At 34.9% G+C, this 22440-nt stretch overlaps 1 protein-coding gene across 1 annotated transcript; it reads right to left on the reverse strand.

Moving 5' to 3' along the window:
• Positions 1 to 7037: 7037 nt before the first annotated feature.
• On the reverse strand, positions 7038 to 22064 carry LOC110740316. Its single transcript, XM_021920804.1, has 22 exons — positions 21795 to 22064; positions 19673 to 20218; positions 19319 to 19578; positions 19110 to 19202; positions 18741 to 18875; positions 18532 to 18653; positions 18162 to 18326; positions 16621 to 16726; positions 16163 to 16268; positions 15954 to 16064; positions 14971 to 15134; positions 14018 to 14135; positions 13213 to 13437; positions 11090 to 11280; positions 10341 to 10508; positions 10089 to 10194; positions 9728 to 9865; positions 9441 to 9599; positions 8675 to 8881; positions 7915 to 8109; positions 7759 to 7830; positions 7038 to 7602 (listed from the first exon to the last, which is right to left on the reverse strand). The coding sequence occupies exons 1-22, from the start codon at positions 21840 to 21842 to the stop codon at positions 7444 to 7446; spliced, it is 3594 nt and encodes a 1197-aa protein (XP_021776496.1). The 5' UTR covers positions 21843 to 22064; the 3' UTR covers positions 7038 to 7443.
• Between the last annotated feature and the right edge of the window lie 376 nt (positions 22065 to 22440).

Here is a 22440-nt window from a genome sequence, read left to right on the forward strand (position 1 = left end):
ATCATAACTCTTCTTGATGTTATATTTACTACCAATCAAGGCAGGAGTATAGGCTCTCTTCATTTTTTTCCTTTACTTCACAGACTTGCTTCCAATACCAACTGTAGTCAAACACCCATTCCTTTTGCTAAACGGATCCTTTTAACATGTTAAACATTAAAAGGAGAGTAATCCTGTCCATTGTTGATGCTCTAATAGGAGTTGCTAACTTGCTAAGGAACACACTTTGTGACTTTAAGTCCGAGCTCCACTAACTATACATGCTAACCGGTAAGAGGTGTTGATTTAGTAGGGGTATTTCTTGTTAAAACCTTTCGTCGTCACACCTAAGCATCCAATCTAATACTCTAGATATTTTACAGGGAAATTCTACGTAGTAACCATATAGTGTTGGCTTTTCTACGTTGTGTCGACTTTCTTTTTTTGGATTTTTTTTTTAAAAAATTTGCACACTATACCCCCTAGTACAGTTAGTAACTCAACCGTACTCTTGTCGTTAAGTCCTCGTTAAATAGGGTCTGTCATCTTAATGTAGCAATGTTTTGGGTGGGTTGTTAGATTTGGTGGAAATTTTCCCTCCAAATGAGTAGTTCTACCTTCCCTCAATTTAGCCCCCCTTTTCCTTCTTATTTTAATTTTAAGGGTCCATTGTTGTTATCGTCCATACCAAGACATGTCATCAACAAGCTCTTGCTGCTCCTTTCCCTCAAATTCGACTTGTGCATTGGAGTTTTTGAGCCCACGATGTTGGTGCAAGCCACCCAAACTTGCGAAGTTGAAGGTTTCAACCACAAATTACAACCCAATCAAGAAAAGTTTTCTTCAAGTGCAACAACAATGGGCTTCTTCTTGTGGCTACACGAAAGTGATATTGAAGGGCTTGATGCAGTGAAGAACAAAATTATGACATGAATTTTGTGATGCTGAAGTTGACAGATTTGATGTTTTACTTAAGGGAAATAGTCAAAGTTGGAGTATTTACGTATGTTGTTTTTGTGGTGAATTTGATTTAAAACATCATGAAAATTGATTCTTATTGCCAAAATCTTGGCTTAGCTTGATGTAACAAAGATTAAATACTAGATGAAAAAATTTGAACGTTATTTAACTTTATTTTCGTGTAGCATATATTTGCAATTAAAATACCATATAGTTAATTGCACATGAATTGGTTTGGAAAAAAAAAATCAAATCAAATCAATGTTTAATACATAAGTTAAATAGTTCGTAGTTAGAAAAAAGCATCACAATTACAGTTGCAACTAATCAAACTAAAGTTAGTTGTGTAAAATTAATGGTAAAAGGAATGTAACAAACTCATTTTACAACATTGAGATCGAGCATGTGCATATTTATTTGTCTCTTAGGGCTAATACTCTATTGTACATTTGAGTGGATCCACCTTTATTAGCAATGGACCTAATGCTATGTCTAGGCAGTGGTTAGCTGGAACTTGCTTTGGGAATTGAAGTAGCTGACTTGAACCAGCTATGGGAGGTGGCTGGCTTAGTTTGATCTCTTAGTGGGAAGTGGCTAGGATGAAGTGGTTGGTGGAGGTTAAGTGGATCCACTTTTATTAGTAGTGGATATGTCTTGGAAGTGGCTGGCTGAAACTTGCTCTAAAAATTGGCTGACTTGAACTAGCTATGGGAAGTGGCTGGCTTAGCTTGATCTTTTGGTGGAAAGTGGCTGGGATGAAGTGCAACCATTTATCATCAAATCAATCAAGTTGCTTTTAGTGTGCTAACTTTGAAGCTTGATGCCCTGTTGACCTTTTTCTTTTAGCAGGGTAGAGGCTGATTTCCTTTGTTGTTCCATTAACTCTTTCGTAGTTGCCCCTCCCTTGCATGTAAGAGAGTATGGCCAAATTGCTTGCACTTTTAGCATTTGACAGTTGAAATTTTCCTTCCTTTACCTTTGCACTTTTTCTTTTGCTCCTAGATGGTCTTCCTATAGTTTTTATGGTCTAACAAGTGACAAACCATGTAATAAAAAATGAGTTTTAAATTGTATATTATGCAATTTACATAATCTAACAATCTAAGTGACAAACCTCTTACTATGTTACTTCCTCCGTTGTTTTTAGATGACACCATTTGACTTTTACACTATTCACAAACTACACTTTGACTAGCTTTTGTGATATATAGCTATGGTGAAACATAGTCAAGTGGGATCTTGTTTAAATCGTCTCTATGTATATTTTATTAATAGCCACTTTTTTTTACTTCCTCCTTTTTTTTAGTTGATACCATTGGGTTGGGCACACAATTTAAGACAAGGAGAGAGTGCAAAAAGATAGGGGTATTGCAGGTCTTTTTATGCTAATTAAAAAAGTGATGAGTGGGTTTCCTTTTTACTAAATCTGGCACTTGTACTGCATTTTGAGGAAAGAGCTAAAATATTTCGTAGTTTCACTGTCCCTTAATTGGGGTTTTAGGTGACTCAAAACTCATTAGATTATTGATATACTCTGAATCAAGGAACCTCGAAAAAAAAGGTTGGATCCAAATATTTTGGTAAGAGGTTTCATTCTCCCAAGGATAAGTCTCAGGCAGAAATTCTGCTAGTGAAGAAGCCGCAATTATCTTCTTCTGCTCCTTTGTAAGAGTATACTCCTTTTCCTTCTTTGAAAGAACAATCGCCTTCCCCTTTTCCATTACAGAGAAAATTTGGTTTTTTTTTTTTTTTTAAAGGAGGAAAAATTTGAGTTAGATTACCTCAAATTGATGAAAGATAATTGAAGAGAGTAAGATTTTCAGATAAATTTGTGGGTTTTCATAGATATTTGAGGAGAGAGAAAGTGGTAAAATTTTCTAGATGAAGAACTTGAAGAACACAATTAAGATATTATGGTCATTTGATTTTTCTGGTAGGAAGACGTGGGTTTATTTTCTGCAATTAAAGTGGAGTAGTTGGGTGGGTAGGATGTCATAAAAGAGTAGGGGGTGATTAGTTATAAGGAAAATTTCACATTTGCTACCAGCAAAAGGACCCTATATCACATTTGCTATCCCTTTAAAATTTTATTTTATTTTACTACCACCGAAACACACTAACTTTCATAATCACTACCACTTAACGGAATCCGTTAGATTTTCCGTTAAGTGGGTCCATAACGACACGTGTCGTGTTATTATTGGCCAAAAAATTTAAAAAAATAAATTAAAATTTTTATTTTTTTAAAAAAAACCTAAACTACCCAGCCACCACCCCCGCGCCACCACCCCCCTTCCCCGCAACTCACCGCACCCCTCCCCGAAACCACCACCCGCGTCGCACCACCAGCCCCAACCCACCCGAACCCTCCCCCTCTCTTTCCCGCAACCGCGTCGCCCCCAAAAACCACCAAAACTAAAACCTAGATCCCACCACGGCCACGAATCTGGCCACAAATGGCCGAAATCGGCCGGTTTTGGGGCTCAGTGGCCTTAACCGGCCGATTTCGGCCTTTTAAGGCCAGATTCTTGGCCTTTTTTTGGGACGAGGGTTTTGGGTTTTTGGGGGCGACACGGTTGCGGGAAAGGGAGGGGGAGGGTTCAGGTGGGTTGGGGCTGGTGGTGCGACGCGGGTGGTGGTTTCGGGGAGGGGTGCGGTGAGTTGGGGGGGGGGGGGGCGGGGGTGGTGGCTGGGTAGTTTAGGTTTTTCTTTTTTTTTTTTTCGAGGGGAGAGGGGCTGAGATTGAGGTGGGTTTCGAGGGGAGAGGGCTGATCGGGTTTTCGAGGGGCTGGGAATGCGACGCCGGCGCCGACAATCAGGGTGGTTGGAGTCGCGGGCAGCAGGGGATTGGGCTTAGGCAACTATGGCAGTGGCTTGGTGGCTGGGCTGGACGGTGAGTGGTGGTTGCGGCGGATTGGCAGCTGGTGGGTGGGAAGGAGTGGTGGCTGGACGGTGGTTGGGTGGTGGTAACGGAAATACTAACGGTGTAAGTCAAGTGGTAGTGATTATAACAGTTAGTGTGTTTGGGTGGTAGTAATATACAATAAAAAATTAAAGGGGTAGCAAATGTGAAATAGGGTACTTTTGCTGGTAGCAAATGTGAAATTTTCCTAGTTATAATTAACAGTTATATGTTTAAACAAAGGATGTTTAGGATATGATCTATTTTTTTATTAAGGGTAAAATAGGAAATTCATCCTAAAAAACTTACTAAAAAAGGAAGTGTGTTAACTAAATATAAACTTCTCAAAAAGGAATATGTGTCAACTAAAAAAAACTGAGGAAGTATAATTTACAATGTTGAGAATTAGAGATATGAATCGTTAAAATAGTGTGTTGGCAAGCATGATAAAAGAAAGGTGTCAACTAAATAGTAATAGAGGTAGTATTAGATTGAATAATACTCCCTCCGTTTTTAAATAATTGCTCCATTTCTCCATGCGCGGAGTTTTAAGAGAAATGAGAGAAAGTAATAAAATATGGAGGTAGTGGGGTAATTGAGAAAATAAAAAAAAATGTAAAAAACAAAAGTAGTGGAAGAATAGGAGGAGAGAGAGTATTCTGTTGGATCCACTAAGTGTGATAAATGAATTAAATATTGTAAAAGCTTTTCAAAAAAAGGAAATGGAGCAAGTATTTAAAAACGGTCGGAAAAGGAAAGTGGAGCAAGTATTTAAAAACGGAGGGAGTAATAAACTAGTTTAATAATAAATATGACTATTAGATACAATCTATGATCTATACTCTATAATATTATTAAAACACAATGGGATAACATGGTATTGTCATGTGTCATCATTCATTTAATAAAATTGGCGCCACATGAACAACAATGACATGTCAAGACCTTCTATACCAAATATTAAAATTCAACACAACATTATGATTGAAATATAATTTGAGCTAGGGGTGTGCAAAAAAGGATTGAGACCGGAAACCGGACCAGACCGTTAGATTCCGGGTTGCTCTTCGGTCCTCATAAATTGGTGTTTTTGGTCCAGTCCAGGTTAAAATCGGAATATTCCAATCCGGACCGGAATGAGTATTTTTTTATTTTTTGGATGAAAATTTTAAATTTTAATTTACGGAAATTATCATTGGTACACCCCTGACCCCTGGTTTGGACTTTAATCAATGATACACTTACTTAACTTTTGGTTACCATCGGTACACTCATGGTTTCATGTACTTAACTACAGTAACTATTATGTTAAACAAACGTTAATCCTGGGTTATTAAACCGATTTTTGACTTAAAAAACTCCCTTTTTTTTACCCTCTTTTATTTTCCTCCTTTATTTAAACTTACCGACCCACTGTAGCATTAATATATAAACGCTTCCCCTCTTTTGCTCTGGTTTATGTAGCTTATTATTCTTCTTCTTTTCATTATTTTTTTATAGCTTCTCAATGTCTTCTTCTAGTATGGGTTCTTCAAGCAACAGGAATGGAAGGAGTCTGTGGTTCAAATGTGTTAATTGCAACTGTGAGCCCTCAAGATATGTAGATATAAGATTCTCAACCTCTGTTTCAAACCCTAAAAAACCCTACTACAAATGCAAATTGTATGAATTATTCTTTTAGGTTAAGGAGGATAAGATTGTTAGTGATACAAGAGGTAGGGTGGCTAATTAATACACTTAAAAGCTACAAGTGTTCAACTTCTAAGGAAAGAATTCAATGAGTTCATGCACAAAACATATGAATTAGTAGAAGCTCTTATTTGGATGGGGTTAGGTTGTCGGCGAAGGCGAGGTGGGGATAGGGAGGGGAAGGAGATGGTAGAAGCTCTAATATGAATTAGTAGAAGCTCTAATATGAGTTCATCACTAAGCTCATTTTCAACCTTCCAAAAACAAGCTACCATTGCAACCACATAAATGAAACTAGTCACAATGTATTTTATGTGTTTTCTTAGGAGAGAGAGCGGTGGATTTTTTGTTGCCCTTTGATCGACTGTGGTGGTTTGGACGTCATTAATGGAATTAGTAGAAGCTCTAATTTGAATGGGGTTAGGTTGCCGGCGAAGGCGAGGCGGGGATAAGGAGGGGAAGGAAATGGTTGTTCATCTCGAGGTGGGGTGGTTGATCGGCCGTTTAGGCCTTAGGTGGGGCACAGTGGGCCGACTAGGAATGTGTTTGTTTTTTTAAATTTTAAAAAATGAAATAGACCTATTAAATGGCGACAAGTGGCACTAATATAAGAAAATAGATTACCAAAACAATCAAACAAGTCAGGGATCGTTAAAAGATCTTTATTAAAGGTGAGATTGTTTTGGAATAATCGAAAGGTGAGATTGTTTTTGAAAAACCGAACAAAGGTGAGGTTATTAATTTCTATTTTTCCCTTAAAATAAACTTATTATATAGAGTATGTTGCATTTAATATGACATTTCCATTTATGGGAAATGTTGTATTTAAAAGAAAACGGAGAAAGGATAAATAGTATATTGATAGAATACTCACAATTTTCATATTATATTCTTATATTAAATAATTCAATGTTAAGGAAATCTTTATTTCTTCCTCTTTTAAATATTTATAACAAGAAATATATATATATATATATATATATATATATATATATATATATATATATATATATATATATATATAGAGAGAGAGAGAGAGAGAGAGAGAGAGAGAGAGAGAGAGAGAGAGAGGCGGAAACTAGGTTGAATGATTCTCCTTGTGCTTTAAGATAAGTGTTTTGATATGATTTTGCTCTCTTGGTTGTGTTTTATTTTGCTCTAAAATAAAACTAATAAGAGATTTGACGGTTTTGAATTGGAAAATTAATAATAAATAAATATGACGAGTTCGAAAAAGAAAAGGTATTCTTGTTGTTATAATGATATATTTGCAGGTTCGAAAAGAATGATGTTCATATTTGATTGAGAAGTTCAAAAAGCTGAATGTTCTCATTTTTTCTTTTTGTTAATAAAAATTGAAGGCAACATCGCCAAAATAATGCATCTCGCATCAATCAAGACAAGAATTTCTAATCACAACATTTGTGTTACTGTCGTTATGAGATTTGACGGTTTTAGAGATATGAGATATAATCAATATTAGAATATGTATGCGTGATATATTTTCCATATTAATATTATTAAGATAATAACATAATCAAGGTTATTTATGTCAAAATATTATTTACTGAATATTTCTTTAGGCTCTATGGTTATGGTATCTTTTAGGAAGATTGTTATATTATTTTATTTTAATGTGTAATTTTTTATAGATTCATGATTGCATGGCGGCTAATAATCCAAGCAAGAACATTGAGACATTCTTTTTTTAAAAATGAATGTAATTATTTTCAATTGAAGTATCATGTAAATCATCATAATGTGACTTCTACATGAAGAATAAGGTGTTTTATGTACACAAAGAATAAAAAATAAAGGGAAAAATACATGACTATACATAATACAACAGAATTAAAAAGAATAGACAGATAATTGATTGCACCAAATGTAGGGGGGAGAGGCAAAGTGGCATACTAGATATAGAAATAATTTGATTGATTTGTTCCGTTTGTTCCATCACTACAAAGCATGGAGCGAGCCTCCACAACCGACCTGGGCGGTTCTAGATCTTTCTCCTGTAGGCAATTGCCTTGCAATCGTTGCATCTGGGAAGCAAATACATCGTCTAATATCTACAAAACAGAACACCAATTCAGGCATTCCACAACTAGTACATATACATTGGAAAGCTGAACTTAAAGGGAAATAGATTTATATGCTGTTGTCTGCTCATACATCCAACCAAACATCACTAAAAACATCAAATGCAAAGCAAATAATTTACTTACCCCAAGGGCGTAATATGATCCTTTGTACCAAACGCGGTTCTCTTTCCTTCCTTCGAGGAACCTTAACACACTCTGAAGGAAATTACGAGCAAATATACATAAGACCCACCAGTGATGGCATAGTTAGTTAAAATGAAATTTTCTTCCCTTTCATACCTGCCCCATTCTATCCCACAATCCACGACAAAGTGCCACAAATATTTGACTTGGGAAAACGTCATGTAAATTGGCTATTGAATCAATCAGTTGGGAGTTCAGCATCAACATTCTCTCACGAACTTCAGGCTCACTGTCTGAGTCTGCTGTCACTTCCAGGATTCTCTTAAGCTGTGTGTTTCGATTAGCTTGCATCTGCAGCAAAAAAAAATACGGCAACATAATGTTTCATTTCTTTTTTGACACTTATTTGCAAGCAGTTGGCAACTTTCTTTATCTCATCTTCCACTAGCAAGGAACCAATGGAAAAACAGATCTACAAAGATGATTTCCATTGATATGTAGTTTTGTTACTATCATAGATAAAATTCAGTACCAAATATTGTCCTATAAATCAAATGCATCTCAAACAAACTTAAGTAGCTACATAAAACATTTTCTCCAATGCTGGATCAGACAGAAAGCAAGTGTGATGGTTCTAAATCCGGCAATCAAATAAATACTAGGAGTTATAGTTATATAAATATAAAAAAATATTTAAAAAAAAAAAAAACAAAGTTTCAACCATTTAAACATTCTCTGCATCAACAACTAGTGGTATTTATGTCATAAATGATAGCAATCGTAACTAGCAAACCAAACCCCCCCCCCCCCAAACACCCCAGAAAGACACCAAGTAAACAATGCAGAGGCTTCTGCTGAATTGTTCTTTTATAGTACAAATTAGAGTGAGAGAATAAATACATAAAAAAGGACTTACATTGCTATAAAGTTTGGTCACTAAAGCCTGCATGTAGTTTTTGTACTTTGTCTTCAGCAAAACAATTATACCATTCATCTGCTCCCCATAGGACAACTTTTCACCGCCAATTGTTGGCAAACATGAAGCCCAGAATTTCAATATATCCTCAACTTGAGAATGTAGAACTTCAACCATTCTCTTAACGGTGTTTATAAAAGTACCCAGCTGCAATGTTTTGAAATGGACAAACACTTAATAATCTGCAATTTATATCAGGACATTTGGCTGAATGAAAATAGGAAATACTCTATTTTCCATAACAGAGAAAGGGGAAAGGTAAGTAGGAAGAAGCTAAATATATGAATTTTTTTTCTATGGAATGTTTATCCCCTCTTCAAAAAATTGTCACCTTCACAATTGAATGGTGCAATGTTAGCATGAAGTTCAATGTTTAATACTACATCAAATTCAATATATCCCTAACAAAAAGACATTTCTGATGAAAAATCGATGAATGAGAGCCAAATTTTAAAAATCAATAATAACCTCCAAATTCTATAATCTATATTGTTCGCACAACAATGGATCCATAAGCAGTTCTAATATAAGCATTAAATTTTTGAGAAGAGTAGCAAGCAGTTGCAGTATTCTTAATGTTAGTAAGGTGCACATAATTGCTGCATTTGAACTATTATTTAACGTCAAAATGATGTTGAATGAGCACTGCTAATGCTATGGACACTATTCTAATGCATGCACTAGAAAAATAAGCCTATTAACTCACTTGATTTGGGACCACGTAGATTATTACTGACTGTCGTCTAGCCAGTTTATGAACTTGCATACCAAGCTTCTTCGGAATGCTATCTTTTAAAGGAGCCAAAGTGTCACTACACTGCTTTTCCAGTGATTTTAAGATTGCTCTCTCGATATCAGCAACAGCCTTCAAGAATGAAAGTTGTTAGAATTACTGAAACGAGAACTGTAAAGTTTCACAGATGCATATAATCTGATGAAAGGTCTTTGTTTTTGGTTGGCATACGTATCTCACAGTTTGTGTACTGAGCTTACATTTTCCAAAACTAACGAGTACTGAGGCCACCGGCTGATAACCATTTCATACTGTGTTAAGGCATTCTTTATCCTTGAATACATACCCTCTGTAAATGGTGAGGTGGAGAGGTGGGTTGCTACCCCAGACCATGGTGTCTGCATGAGGCAAGTAAATTGAAATACATATTAATTAAATTGCTAGGCTACAGCATTTCAAGAAAAAATAAATTCGAGTTGCTTTGAAGCAGCTTCCCATCCAAAATTAATTATGTTTTCCGAAGGAAGATTGACAGACAATGGTGCATGCTGCTCCATAAGGGATGGTAAGCAGAGTTTGAGATTACTCTAAATATTCAAAACATGTAGCAGGCGAGCATACCTTTTCTGCCTTGCAGAGATCTAGCATTTCAAGTTGCATCTCTTGTACCCACACCATTATATAATTGTGGAATAGATCCTTGCAGTCTACACCACCTTGGATAGGACTGTAAAAATTACGTTACAGTTAGACAAGTTATAGTAGCGGAAGTAGATAAGCTACAACAAGGAGCAGGACATAAATCAGGCAACATTGTATGGCCTCTTAATTTAGTATAGCATGCTTTCAGGACTGGAAACTCTTTTTATGTACCTTACTTTCCATGTTTCCAGATCCCTCTCAAAATCAGAAATTGCTGCCAGAAGTTCATTCACATGTGGCAAAGGACCTGATGGAGGACATGCTGCAAGGAACCCTTTAAGCCTCTTCGACATTTCAGAGGTATAAACGGTAGCAGTAATGTTTGAAAGGTCAATGGAACTGATCACATGAGCAAAAGAGGTATCAGGCATTTGAAGGACCCTTCTGGAAAGAAGATTAAAGAAAAAAAAGGAAAGCAGATTTCACAAATAACATACTTAGTATAATTTAAGGGTAATGACATATGCAGCCCTTAGGGCAGAAAATAAGAATTTGATATCTTTCCTTATTTGGTATCAATTCAGGAGTGCGAGACATCACACATACTTTGGTATAATGAATTTTATATTTCATTTATCATTTTCCACTTAAAGCTCCTTATTCACAACTAACATACTTAGTATAATTTAAGGGTAATGACATATGCAGCCCTTAGGGCAGAAAATAAGAATTTGATATCTTTCCTTATTTGGTATCAATTTAGGAGTGCGAGACATCACACGTACTTTGGTATAATGAATTTTATATTTCATTAATCATTTTCCACCTAAAGCTCCTTATATGCAGCCTTTATGGCTAAATATATCATTTTCCATAATTAAAAGGCCTTGGTAATTTGCTTATCATAAATTTATAGAAGAATAGCAGAAAGCATTGCTGATTATCATCTAATCGAGATGTACAGAGATAGAGAACAATACCTAGGAAGTATATGCTGATTGTGGATCTTGATGTCTGCTAAAATTTCTTTACCTATGTTAATGCAAAGGTTCTTTATCTTCATATATGCTGTGGAGATAGATATTGGGTCTGTCAGGATATTCTCAGAGTTGCTTGACATGAATTCATCTGCCTCTAACATATGCCTTCGACACCTTTTCTGAGCCGCAGTCTGACAGTTTAGCAAGGAGTCCAGAGATTAATTCAGCCATTAGCTTTGTAACTGATGTAAGAATGTTTCTAGGTCTTCAGTAAATTTTGCATGCAAAGAGAGAAGACAGAGATGGCCTTTATTCTCCCAACAGGAGATTGTCATATACTTTTATGGACTGATCTGTAGCATTATTGACCCTTACGACATTACCCCTGATCTAAATCCAAATTTACACAAGCCAATAATAAGCTGTACCAAAATCAACCCAAGCAGAAAAGTCATGAGTGTCTAATATCGAGTAATCATAATAAGTTAATTGACAACGGACCTAAATCTGTTCCATTCTGGTTAACTCTGAAACCAAATTGAATGACTCATCACCATAACATGACCCAAATGGCCAAATCTGATTTAAACAGCCTGATTGCAGAGAATGATATCAGAATAGTTTCGGCTGGTACGTATTCAGTTATTTTGCCAAGGCATTAACTGTAAAACTACTGAAAAACAAAGTTGACCTTTTGTACATGGCCCTGCTGTTACATACTACTACCAAACTGGAAAGAATTCCTCTAAAATAAAGATATACTCCATCAAAATCCCTTCATGGTGATTGTGAGATAGTGACACCAGCCCAACATTTCATAAAGAGCCTCCAAAGTTTTCACATAAAGGGCTGCCATAGATACCTAGCTAGATGTCTATACATGTCCAACAATACACCAATTAAGCAGCATCGTAAGAACCACATATTTGCCTCATGCTTCATAATCAGATTCTTAATTCCAACATCAAATACCTTACACATCTTTAAATAGTCTTAAAGAGGGATGGCAAATGGTGGCAAAAGATCAAGAAATAACCTCACTATTTGAAAAAAAGTCAGCTTTTTTTAAGGAATCAGTTTGGTTTCAGAATTAATCAGGTTGGGTCATATATTGTCATACATTCTTAAAAAAATAAAAATACAATCGATGTCTTATTTCACACCCTCCGTTACTTTTAACGGAGTATTTAATTTATCTAATAACATTTTCATTGGGTATTTAACATAAAGTCTGTCACTTTTAAAGCTCTAAGTTCTGAATGCTTTTTATACATTCCCGTTACTTTTAATTTACAATCGATGTCTTATTTCACACCCTCCGTTACTTTTAACGGAGTATTTAATTTATCTAATAACATTTTCATTGGGTATTTAACATAAAGTCTGTCACTTTTAAAGCTCTAAGTTCTGAATGCTTTTTATACATTCCCGATTACAAAACTCAAGTATATATAAATCCAGTGTAACACACTAACACAATAAGATCTTAAATAAATTGTTAAATAATTGTGTGTATTTGCTTACATATATTTAAAGCATGTTAGCCTAAAAAGACACTAACAAGTGCTTGCTCCAACTTCAATCCTTAGGGTTTATTGTCACATCATGTACATGTTCTGGTGGTTCAAGCATAGATACTCCCTTTACCTCAAAACAGTAGCAAGATATCGCATGACAAGAAATTTAAACAAAACCTTGAAAGAAGCATGAGAACAGTCAACAAAACTACATTTGCCACAATTAAAGAGGTGAAAGTTCTTTAGGACTGACTTGAAGCATGAAAAAAGGCATTATAGAGTCAGAAAGGAGAAACACCAAAGCTTTAAACCAAATTTGTTCAACATTGACAATAGGCGATGTACTCATGTACTGATGCTTTTTTGGCAAAAAAGAAATGTATAGCATTTATCTCAGTAGTGAATAGCAACAATTTGCAACATTATGACGAAATTATGTGGAGATTATAAGTAAAATAAAAGAACATATAATCACAAGGAGGATTGGAGCACGTGCATGGAGAATCACATTTTAGAATTCAGTAACAGTGCTAGTTACTAAGTGCATCCATGTAATCCACATAATAAAAGGATAATGAATTTAGCTATAAAAACTATTGCTATCACCTGCAAATGCCTCTGTAATACTGCCTGTGCATCTTGGGAAAGAATATCATGAAGAAGGGAGTAAACTTGCACTGCTGGAGCCAAAGCTGGTGACGCTGTCTCTGGTACCGGAGTTAGTGAATCTGTCAAACCTGTGGCTGATTGTTCATCCAATGACTTGTAATTTTCAAAAACAGTTGCCAAGAGACTCTCAACTTGTGTTTCACATTCCAAGAAAATGGTTTTCTGCATGAAGGGCAGGCCAACAATCCATAAGAATGGATAATACACCTCCACAATGCAATTTACATAATCTAACAAGTCACAAATTTCTAATGGGTGAACTTTGGCCCAGGCCCCAAGAATATTATTCTAGTTACATGACATAATATAGATAGCTCTTTACAAGCATATAAAGGAAGTAGGCATCAAAATGGTAAATTAGGTCAAAAGGAGCAAAGAGCCAAAGATAGCAAAATCAAAAGTTGGGTAAAGTGTTTCCAATATGTCCTACTATTAGATGATGCAAATCATGCAATACAAAAATGGAGCTATGTCATTTAAGTTTTGGTGCAAAACTTGTGTCTATTAATAAAAGACTTGTCTTGGAATTATTGACTAATAATAAGAATACAATGAAAGATGGTGACAAGATAACATTTGGATTCATATCCTGAAGTGTTGTATACACGATTCTGAAACTATAATTCATGAAATACCTGATGCAATGTGATATCTGATTGGCATACCGCTTAATCTCTCACATAATGAGATACTTCTTTTAAAAACGAAATTCCAAATAAAGATTTTGTTATAGGGAATTTACCTCTTGTCTATTTAATCTTTTTTCACCTCTAGCTTTGATAACAGGCATAAGCAAATCCAGTACAAGCTCCAAGCATTCTTTCGTTGGAGTAGCCACTTTCATAACATACAATAGATACCTAATAGCACATTACAGTTAATAAAAGACTTTAGAAAGGGAATTTTCACAAGGATATGTAAAACAAGAGCAAGTTTCTACAAAAACTCTGATTCAATTAACAATTGTGATCTAGCATCTATCTTATTAATACCTGAGAGTCTGAGACTCATCATCAATTATTTATATAAAGATCTGAAAGGATATAAATAAAAAGTATCCTCTATTACAATCTTTCCAATTGACTTATTCCTCTTTTCTCTCAGAAATCGAGTCCATGCTTCATCCTCAAAATTAAAGCAGAGGGAAATCCTTTACAACTTAAGATTGAGATCTAGATCATCTAATGCCTACAGTTATCTGTTATTGATGACTAATTTTAGTAAATAACCTTCCAGTGAAAGCTTTGGAGTTGGTTTATATATGTCTCTTACCAATGCGGCAATGCCCACTTAATCCGAGTCTTGGCTTCCATCAAGGAAAAACCGCAAGTAATAAGCAGTACGCATCTGGACGTCCATTCCCCCTTAAACCACTCTCTATATATCTTACTCAGGTAACCATTTAGTTGCAAGCTTCTGAACCTATTGCTTTATATTCTCCTTTCTTTTTTCAAGCCCTCTTGGTCCCTTTCTTTTAATTTCTTCATTTCTCTCTTAACTCAACTGTAGGTCTGAATGAATAGGAGATTGGTTCACCTTTTTAAAAAAGTTTTCTTATATAGTTTTTAATCATGTATGGGGTAATTAGAATGAGAGCTCATGACTCAGGACGCTTTGATTACTATAAATTAATAAACCTATACTTGTATAATACTTTTAATTATAATGAGGTGAAAAATGAAAGCATATTAGTACCTTAACTTTGTGTACGAATCTGGTACCCCGTAATAGTCTGCAAACTCATTTAACAACCATTTCCAAGGACCATTTAAACACAAATTACGTGAATGGAAGTGTTGTGCAGGCATTGCAGCTTCCAGCAACATATCATATGCAAGAATTTCAACGACAGCACTACTCTGTAACATGTAAATAACAGAGACATATAAGAACGCAAGCATGCATTAGTATAACTAACATAAAAGTATGCAGCTGAATGCCTTAGAATATACAGTATGATTAGCTGAAACTATCCGAATCATAAGTTTAATTTTATACTTCGTATGTTTTATTCCATAATATCTATAACATTTTGTACCCCACCAATATTTTACCTTTGACAATAGTGTCATGTCCCTATTATGAAAAGCATCGTTGATCGAAGGGAGTATTCCAAATATCAAATGCCAAGCCCCAATACCCCCCACCAATTTAGCATTAATTTTGGTGTCAAACCCCTATCATGAAAAGAATTAGCATGGATGGAGTATCTTTCAAAGAGTGAAGATTGCCCTTGTTAAATCTATATTTTCTGATGGCTTTAGAGTTCTTCACCTGAGACATTTACAACGGAGATACTCTATTTAGCTAGCTTGCGAGGTAAACTACGCAATTCTTTTCCTTGGTATGGGGGAAAGGAAAGGAGGTAAACTAAGACATGTCTTCCAAATTGATCTGAACCATACTTTTCTCTGAGGTTCACTATAAACAAATAATATAGGCCCTCAGTTCTTGTTACGAAGTACGTTCTCAAAGAGGTGCAAGGGATGTAAGAAGAGGTATGGGAAAATATAACAGTGTTCTAGTGACTAGACACTAGTAATTAGTAATAGTAAAAACAGAAGAAAGAAAGAAAAAAGAAAAAAAAAAAAAATCCATGTGTGCATTTCCCATATAGAAAAGGTACAGCATTATCTAAACACATGATATTAATCAGGATGCGAGTAAGAGAACCAGACCTTTGTATGTCTACCTTCTTCATCTGTAATTAAATTAGCCATAAAAAGTTGGATCTTTCCAATACATTCATGGTCATCATGGTAGATAGGCCACCATCGAACTTTGTCACTCTGTTTGATATGAACATGTACAAAAGTCAGTATGCCACATGTGGAGAGATTGAGCATCCTGTAAAAAGAATAATGTATATCTTGAAAAGGATACATACAGGGTTCTCAGCTAACACTGAAAGTGGAATGGAAGCATGACCAAGGGTCATTTGTTTTGTATCTCTAACTTCAATATGAAGTACATCCCCTTGACTTTCTGGAAAGCTGAAATACAGGAACACATAAGTTTTCACATCTTTTCGAATAATATCTTTAACATTCCTAGTTGCATTAATTATGTTTCCGTGATAGACTTTAGAAGTACAAATTATTGACAGTATACAGGTAAACAAATTTTAAAACAAACCATAATGGGACTATGAAAGAAAATTTAGAAGCTGCATATATTAGTGACATTTATAATTTACAGTTATACTTTGTACATGGGTTTAGTATGACTTATTACTTCATTAAATCTCAACAGCTTAATTATATTGCTAAAAGTTTTTTGCAATACATTTTACAACAAATAGCATTGTAACCTAAAAAGGGGTCAAAATAAAACAACCAAACTTACAAGTCATGGTACTCGCCAGTTCCTGAATGTAAGCATACTGCAGAGCCAGAATCAATTTGAGCATCTTCTACAGAGCTCTTTAGAAAGAATATGCATGACAGAGGCTCTGAAAACATGGTAAGACATCATTGACATGGAAGTAACACAGATTAGAAGCATGCAACTTAAATGAATCATAATATAGATGAGAGGCCCACAGATGATATTTACTCTTTCCTTAAAGAGCACAATTAAGGCACAAGGCTAAGGCCCCCACCTAAAGTGTAATATGGCATGAAATGTTCGCAAGAGACCTCCAAATAAGGTCCTTCAAATAATTAGTTCTTTTGCCACTATGCACATGAAAAAGTACCATTGATGCCTTCAAGTTAACAATGTTCTGCATGCATTATGTAAGTTATAAACGCATTTAGACCTTAAAGGTAGCAAAAAGATTGGGGAACCTACGGTGACGTTAGCAGATTTTCTGAGAGAATGAACCAGCACTTTCTGTAATGGTTTGAATACTTTAGAGAAGAGTTTTAAATTCCTTACAGAAGATCTTACTGAAATGAAAATCTTCAAACAGCTCTATATAATTCCCAAGGTGTCTCCTAAATTAAGCTCAATCAGACAAACCTCAATCAAGTAGATTCTAAAGCCATAGAAGAAGCTAAGGCATTACTTAAGACTTTAAATAAATTCTCCAAACAGCTCTATTTAATTCCTAAAGTGTCTCCCAAATTTACTCAATTAGAAAAACCTCAATCCAGTAAATTCTTAAACCATAGAAGAAGTAAGGAAAGACATTACTTAAGATGTCAAATAATGCATCCTATGTGAAGTCTTAAGGTAGTAAAGTGCCCAGAGGCCCCATACAATACACTCTTATCTTATTTTCACTTTATATCCTTTTATTCACATATACATAATGACACATCTTTAGAATCAATAGTTGAGCTACATTAAAAGGAAAGACATTACTTAAGATGTCAAATAATGCATCCTATGTGAAGTCTTAAGGTAGTAAAGTGCCCAGAGGCCCCATACAATACACTCTTATCTTATTTTCACTTTATATCCTTTTATTCACATATACATAATGACACATCTTTAGAATCAATAGTTGAGCTACATTAAAAGGACTTATCATCGTCTCAATAATTTTGTATGAAATTCAGGGTGAATTCTCCTAAGCAGTAAAATTATGTCAATCTTATATACATAATGACACATCTTTAGAATCAATAGTTGAGCTACATTAAAAGGACTTATCATCGTCTCAATAATTTTGTATGAAATTCAGGGTGAATGTCTCCTAAGCAGTAAAATTATGTCAATCTTATATACATATGACACATCTTTAGAATCAATAGTTGAGCTACATTAAAAGGACTTATCATCGTCTCAATAATTTTGTATGAAATTCAGGGTGAATGTCTCCTAAGCAGTAAAATTATGTCAATCTTATATTTATTTTTTGAGAGCAAATTATGTCAAATTTCTTCTAACCTAAAATGTATGCATGAAAAATAAGCTGTCAATTGTCAAAAAATACAGACCTTCACGTGTAAGTGATAATGACGAGTTCATAACTGAGTTGATGCTGGTTTTCACAAGTGATGAAACATGCCGCACATATTCTGTTCCCGTTTGCATGTATAATGCACCTCGCTGAGAGAATGTGCTCTTAAGTTTTTTTCTTGGTATAATGCGTAGCTTTTTCACTGCCACATTAACAAGAGTCACATGACCATTCAAAAATTTTCAGAATGAAATTAGGACATTGTGAAGACATAAGCAGACTCCAACCTCACTCACAATATTTCATAGCAGAATATCAGAGGTGGAGCTATTTATTTTAAAGTAAAGAGATTCAAATAGATCACACTTGCAAAAACAGAAATAAATGTAAGTGAAGCATGAACCTACCTTCCACTCTAATCTTGCGGAGTACTTTATTTGGCTTCCTACTGCATGTTTCTTCTGCAGTCTTACAGTCTCCACCTTTTTCTGTCTGCATACCAAGAGGATGTAGCAGGATCTTGTTCAGCCTACAATTACCCACATGAATTAAAGAGTTTAACGTGACAACCACTTATTCTACACTTCACAATTCAAACATCCAAAAGGTGGCATACCCAAAAGCTGTCCGAAGGATAAGGCATTCATCACGTAGAAACTCGGGTGCATCTGGACAGCCTTTTGCCCATGCGTGCAAGCATAGTCGAATGCAGGCATCATATGCTACAAGGGTTTGGAAGGCATGTTGGCCACTGCAGCATTTTGCAAGTTAGACAAGATAACAAATGATTAAATATCAGAAAATAATTCCGCTTTGCTGCTTATAATGTTAAGATAGAAACTGCAGAATGAACTTCTAAATAACCAACTGAAAATACATAAGAGTACAGTAATTAATTTCTCAATCACCAATTGATAATACATGCTAGCTTAAATATGGAAAATTGGAATTATATATGAGTTAGCAAAAAGAAAAGACAAGGCACCTAGTATCATAACAAGGAGGTGGATCCATAATCTCTGGCAGAAAGTGGGGTGTGAGCATTTCTTCTTTCACAGAAGTGGTTGAATGATTCACTCTGTAGAGATCAAAACAGAAATTTATTTACCAAACTAAATAGATGTGACCAATAAACCACATTAGTATTAAACAAGGCAGTTAGTCAAAGAACCAATACTTTAGCTTTTAGCATACTTTTCTGTTAAACCATTGTATTCCAAAGTTTCTGATGTTACTTCTGATATAATTGGCTTAGACTCATCATAACAGTCTCCAACTCCAGGCATGTATAGTCCATTGCTGGTAAATCCATCCATTGTACCATCCATTACAGTCATGTATTTCTTTTCATCTTTAGGCTCATGTACCTCCTCTCCAACAGCATTGACCGGAGGAGCACTCGGGGTACCCAAGTCTCCTACATCATTATGTCTATTAAAATTAAAGGACGTATCCTACAATGAGAAAATCGGCAAAAAAAAATTTGTCAAAATTTGTGTTACCAAGAGCTCCATAAAACTTCAGATTTCATCTGACCTGTACACTTACCGGGTAAACATTATTGCGAGGATGATGACAACTATCTGGAGTCATGTAGTGCTCCTCCTGTTTTTCAAGCACCATATCACTGAATCTCTTGGTAGTCTTTGGCAACTCAACTCTAAGATCAATGTTAGATGATCCTCTATTAATCAAAGGCACTGGCTGTTTGCTTCTCAAATTTGTGCTAGCTTGTAAATCAGTGGTCTCTTCATCATTGTCATGAAGAATGGGCTTCTCAAAATCTTTGATACCGTTGCAACTCGAAAACTCTTGGTCGAAATTCTCAGAAAAATAACCATCCATATCATATGGGGCTGATGCAACACTTTCTTCATCGCTGTCATTACTGACAGTCTGTTCGTCGGATTCACATAGATCAAAAGTTGACGTACTATGTTTGCCAAGCAAACCAGAATGGAACTTCAAAGGGGGTAATGTTTTGGGTGACATATAATTGCTTCCACTGCGAAGAAGTGGAGATGATTTAAAAACTGTCCCATACTCAAAATTATCCACTGAGGAAGGTCCAGCCTCCATCACATCCTCTTTGCCCTAGTATTTTACAAAATTACAGATTTGATCATATCAACAAATGCAGCATTAATAAATACTCCAACAAAAATAGCCACCACAGATGCAAGTTTCCAACTAAAGTATAATTTGAATGATGCTAGTTCCAGCTACTCAGTAATTTCTGTAATCACACATGCATGGCCTATTTTACAATATAGTTTGAATGACAGGTTGTTTCGGTAGCTCAATAATTATAGAAATCTTGCATTCATGCTAAAACCCCAAAGATGACTAAATTACGCAAGTGGCTTTTTTTTTTTTTTTTTTTTTTTTTTTTTTTTTTTTTGTGGGCACGCTAGTGGTTAATTAAATGAACCAAGTTGATGGGAAAAACAAATCAAATTTCCAATGAAACATCTCACCAAATTTCTTCCTCCTTATATCTTGCCATGAAATTCGAATTTTTTTAGCTTAACATTCAAAAGCTGTAATAATTTCCAACCACATTTATAAATTAAATCAAATCATAATACAATCAAAACAAATCCAAATTTTCTAGTACTCAAAACCTTGTGTAGTTGTGTGTACTATTCATTTAATTTTTAGTTATCTGAAATTATCCGTACTAACTCATGTAAATCTATTAGACCAAATTAGAATATTTTATACTTGGTAGCGCTTAGCCCTTACCTTAATCGTAACCTATTTGAAATTATTGTATCTTGGACTTTTATATTTTGAACTTAACTGAGCTTATTTTTCCTAAAACGAGGTGAACAAACAAAACCGGACTTTAACTCTCGTTTTCCACTTATCTCTATTTAATTTCTGGATTCACATAACAGTCAAGAGATTTAGGCCATTTTCAAATGATATAGTCAGTTTCTAATCACAAAAACTGATTATAATACCAAATTAGATCATTAACAATCAAATCAAATATGATTTTTTCTGTCTAGAAAGTGAAAACCCTAGTTTTCTCCCTAGCTAATTTTCTTGATCTTCCTCCTTTCCACTTTCCAAACCTTTCACTTACTCTCTCTAAATTTTCTGGGTCTTTTAAAATATTAGTTAATTAATTTTTTATACTCCCAATTCATTCCCAGATTATACTTTGAATAAATTTAACATGAAATTAATTTATTTTTTTACTCAAAATCATTTCTTTTCCCACCATTTCTTGTTGTGTTCTTGTTTAATCAATATGCAACTATATTCATCTGGGCAATTTTCTTCGGCGTTTTTCCGACGACCCTTAATCACTACCGTCAGTAAATGAAGTTGTTCATTTTTTTAATCATTCATTGAATAAATTTGCGTTCTCCTTCAAATTACAATTAAAAATCCCAAAATTCTGAAATAAACTATAAATTAAAATCGAAGAGGAAAAAACAAAACAAAACAAAAAAAAAAACTAAATTGTTAGAATTTTGGTACTGAAATTAAGCATTTATTACCCTTTTTCCTTAAAAAAAATTAACAATTATTTATGATAAATTTTGACATTTAAATTTCTATAAAAATCAAAGCAATTACAAGAAAACAGTTTGATCCAAACCAAAGCAACTACAAGAAAACACCCAAAAACAAGAGGTGAAAATGAGTGAAAGTTTACCTGTTTAATCCAATTGATAGCAGTTTGATCCAAACCTTGAGCAAACATTTTGAATTTCAGAGATTTGAGTTCAGAGAAAATGAATTTGACTAGTTTCGTGGAATTGCTGGTTGAAAGAACAAACCAGTAGAATGATGGAGAGGAGCGCTTGAGGGTAACGGCTAGTTTAAAGAAAATTTGTGGGTGTATTTATTTCTTCAATCTTGAATTTGTTTTTCCAATTAAAAAATATGGGGGTCGTTAATCTTTCTCCGCGAACCTCTATGCATTGACAATTTGACCTTGGACTCAAGTGTTAGTAACGACTAGACCGGGCAAATGTGTCGTTGGTCACTTTCAAATCTGGTCATTTTGGGTCAGTTAATATTTGGGTCGAGTTGGGTATGGGATTGGGTATCGGGTCGAGTCCGGGTCAGGTCAACTTTCGGGTCGAGTATGTTCGAGTCGGGTCAATTTTGGGTCAAGTATATTCGGGTCATGTTCGGGTTGTTTTATTTGTGGATCAAACTCAAATCAATAATTTTTTAGAGAGTATATTACAGTTTATGAGCTTAGCTACGATTGAAAATGAACAGTTTGAGTTATTTTTGGCACAAGACATTTTTTGTTCAATTATAAGATAATTTTAGTTTAAGGCAATTTTGGT

The sequence above is a fragment of the Chenopodium quinoa genome, unplaced genomic scaffold (assembly GCF_001683475.1).
Source record: "Chenopodium quinoa cultivar QQ74 unplaced genomic scaffold, ASM168347v1, whole genome shotgun sequence".
NCBI classification, from domain to species: Eukaryota; Viridiplantae; Streptophyta; class Magnoliopsida; order Caryophyllales; family Amaranthaceae; genus Chenopodium; species Chenopodium quinoa.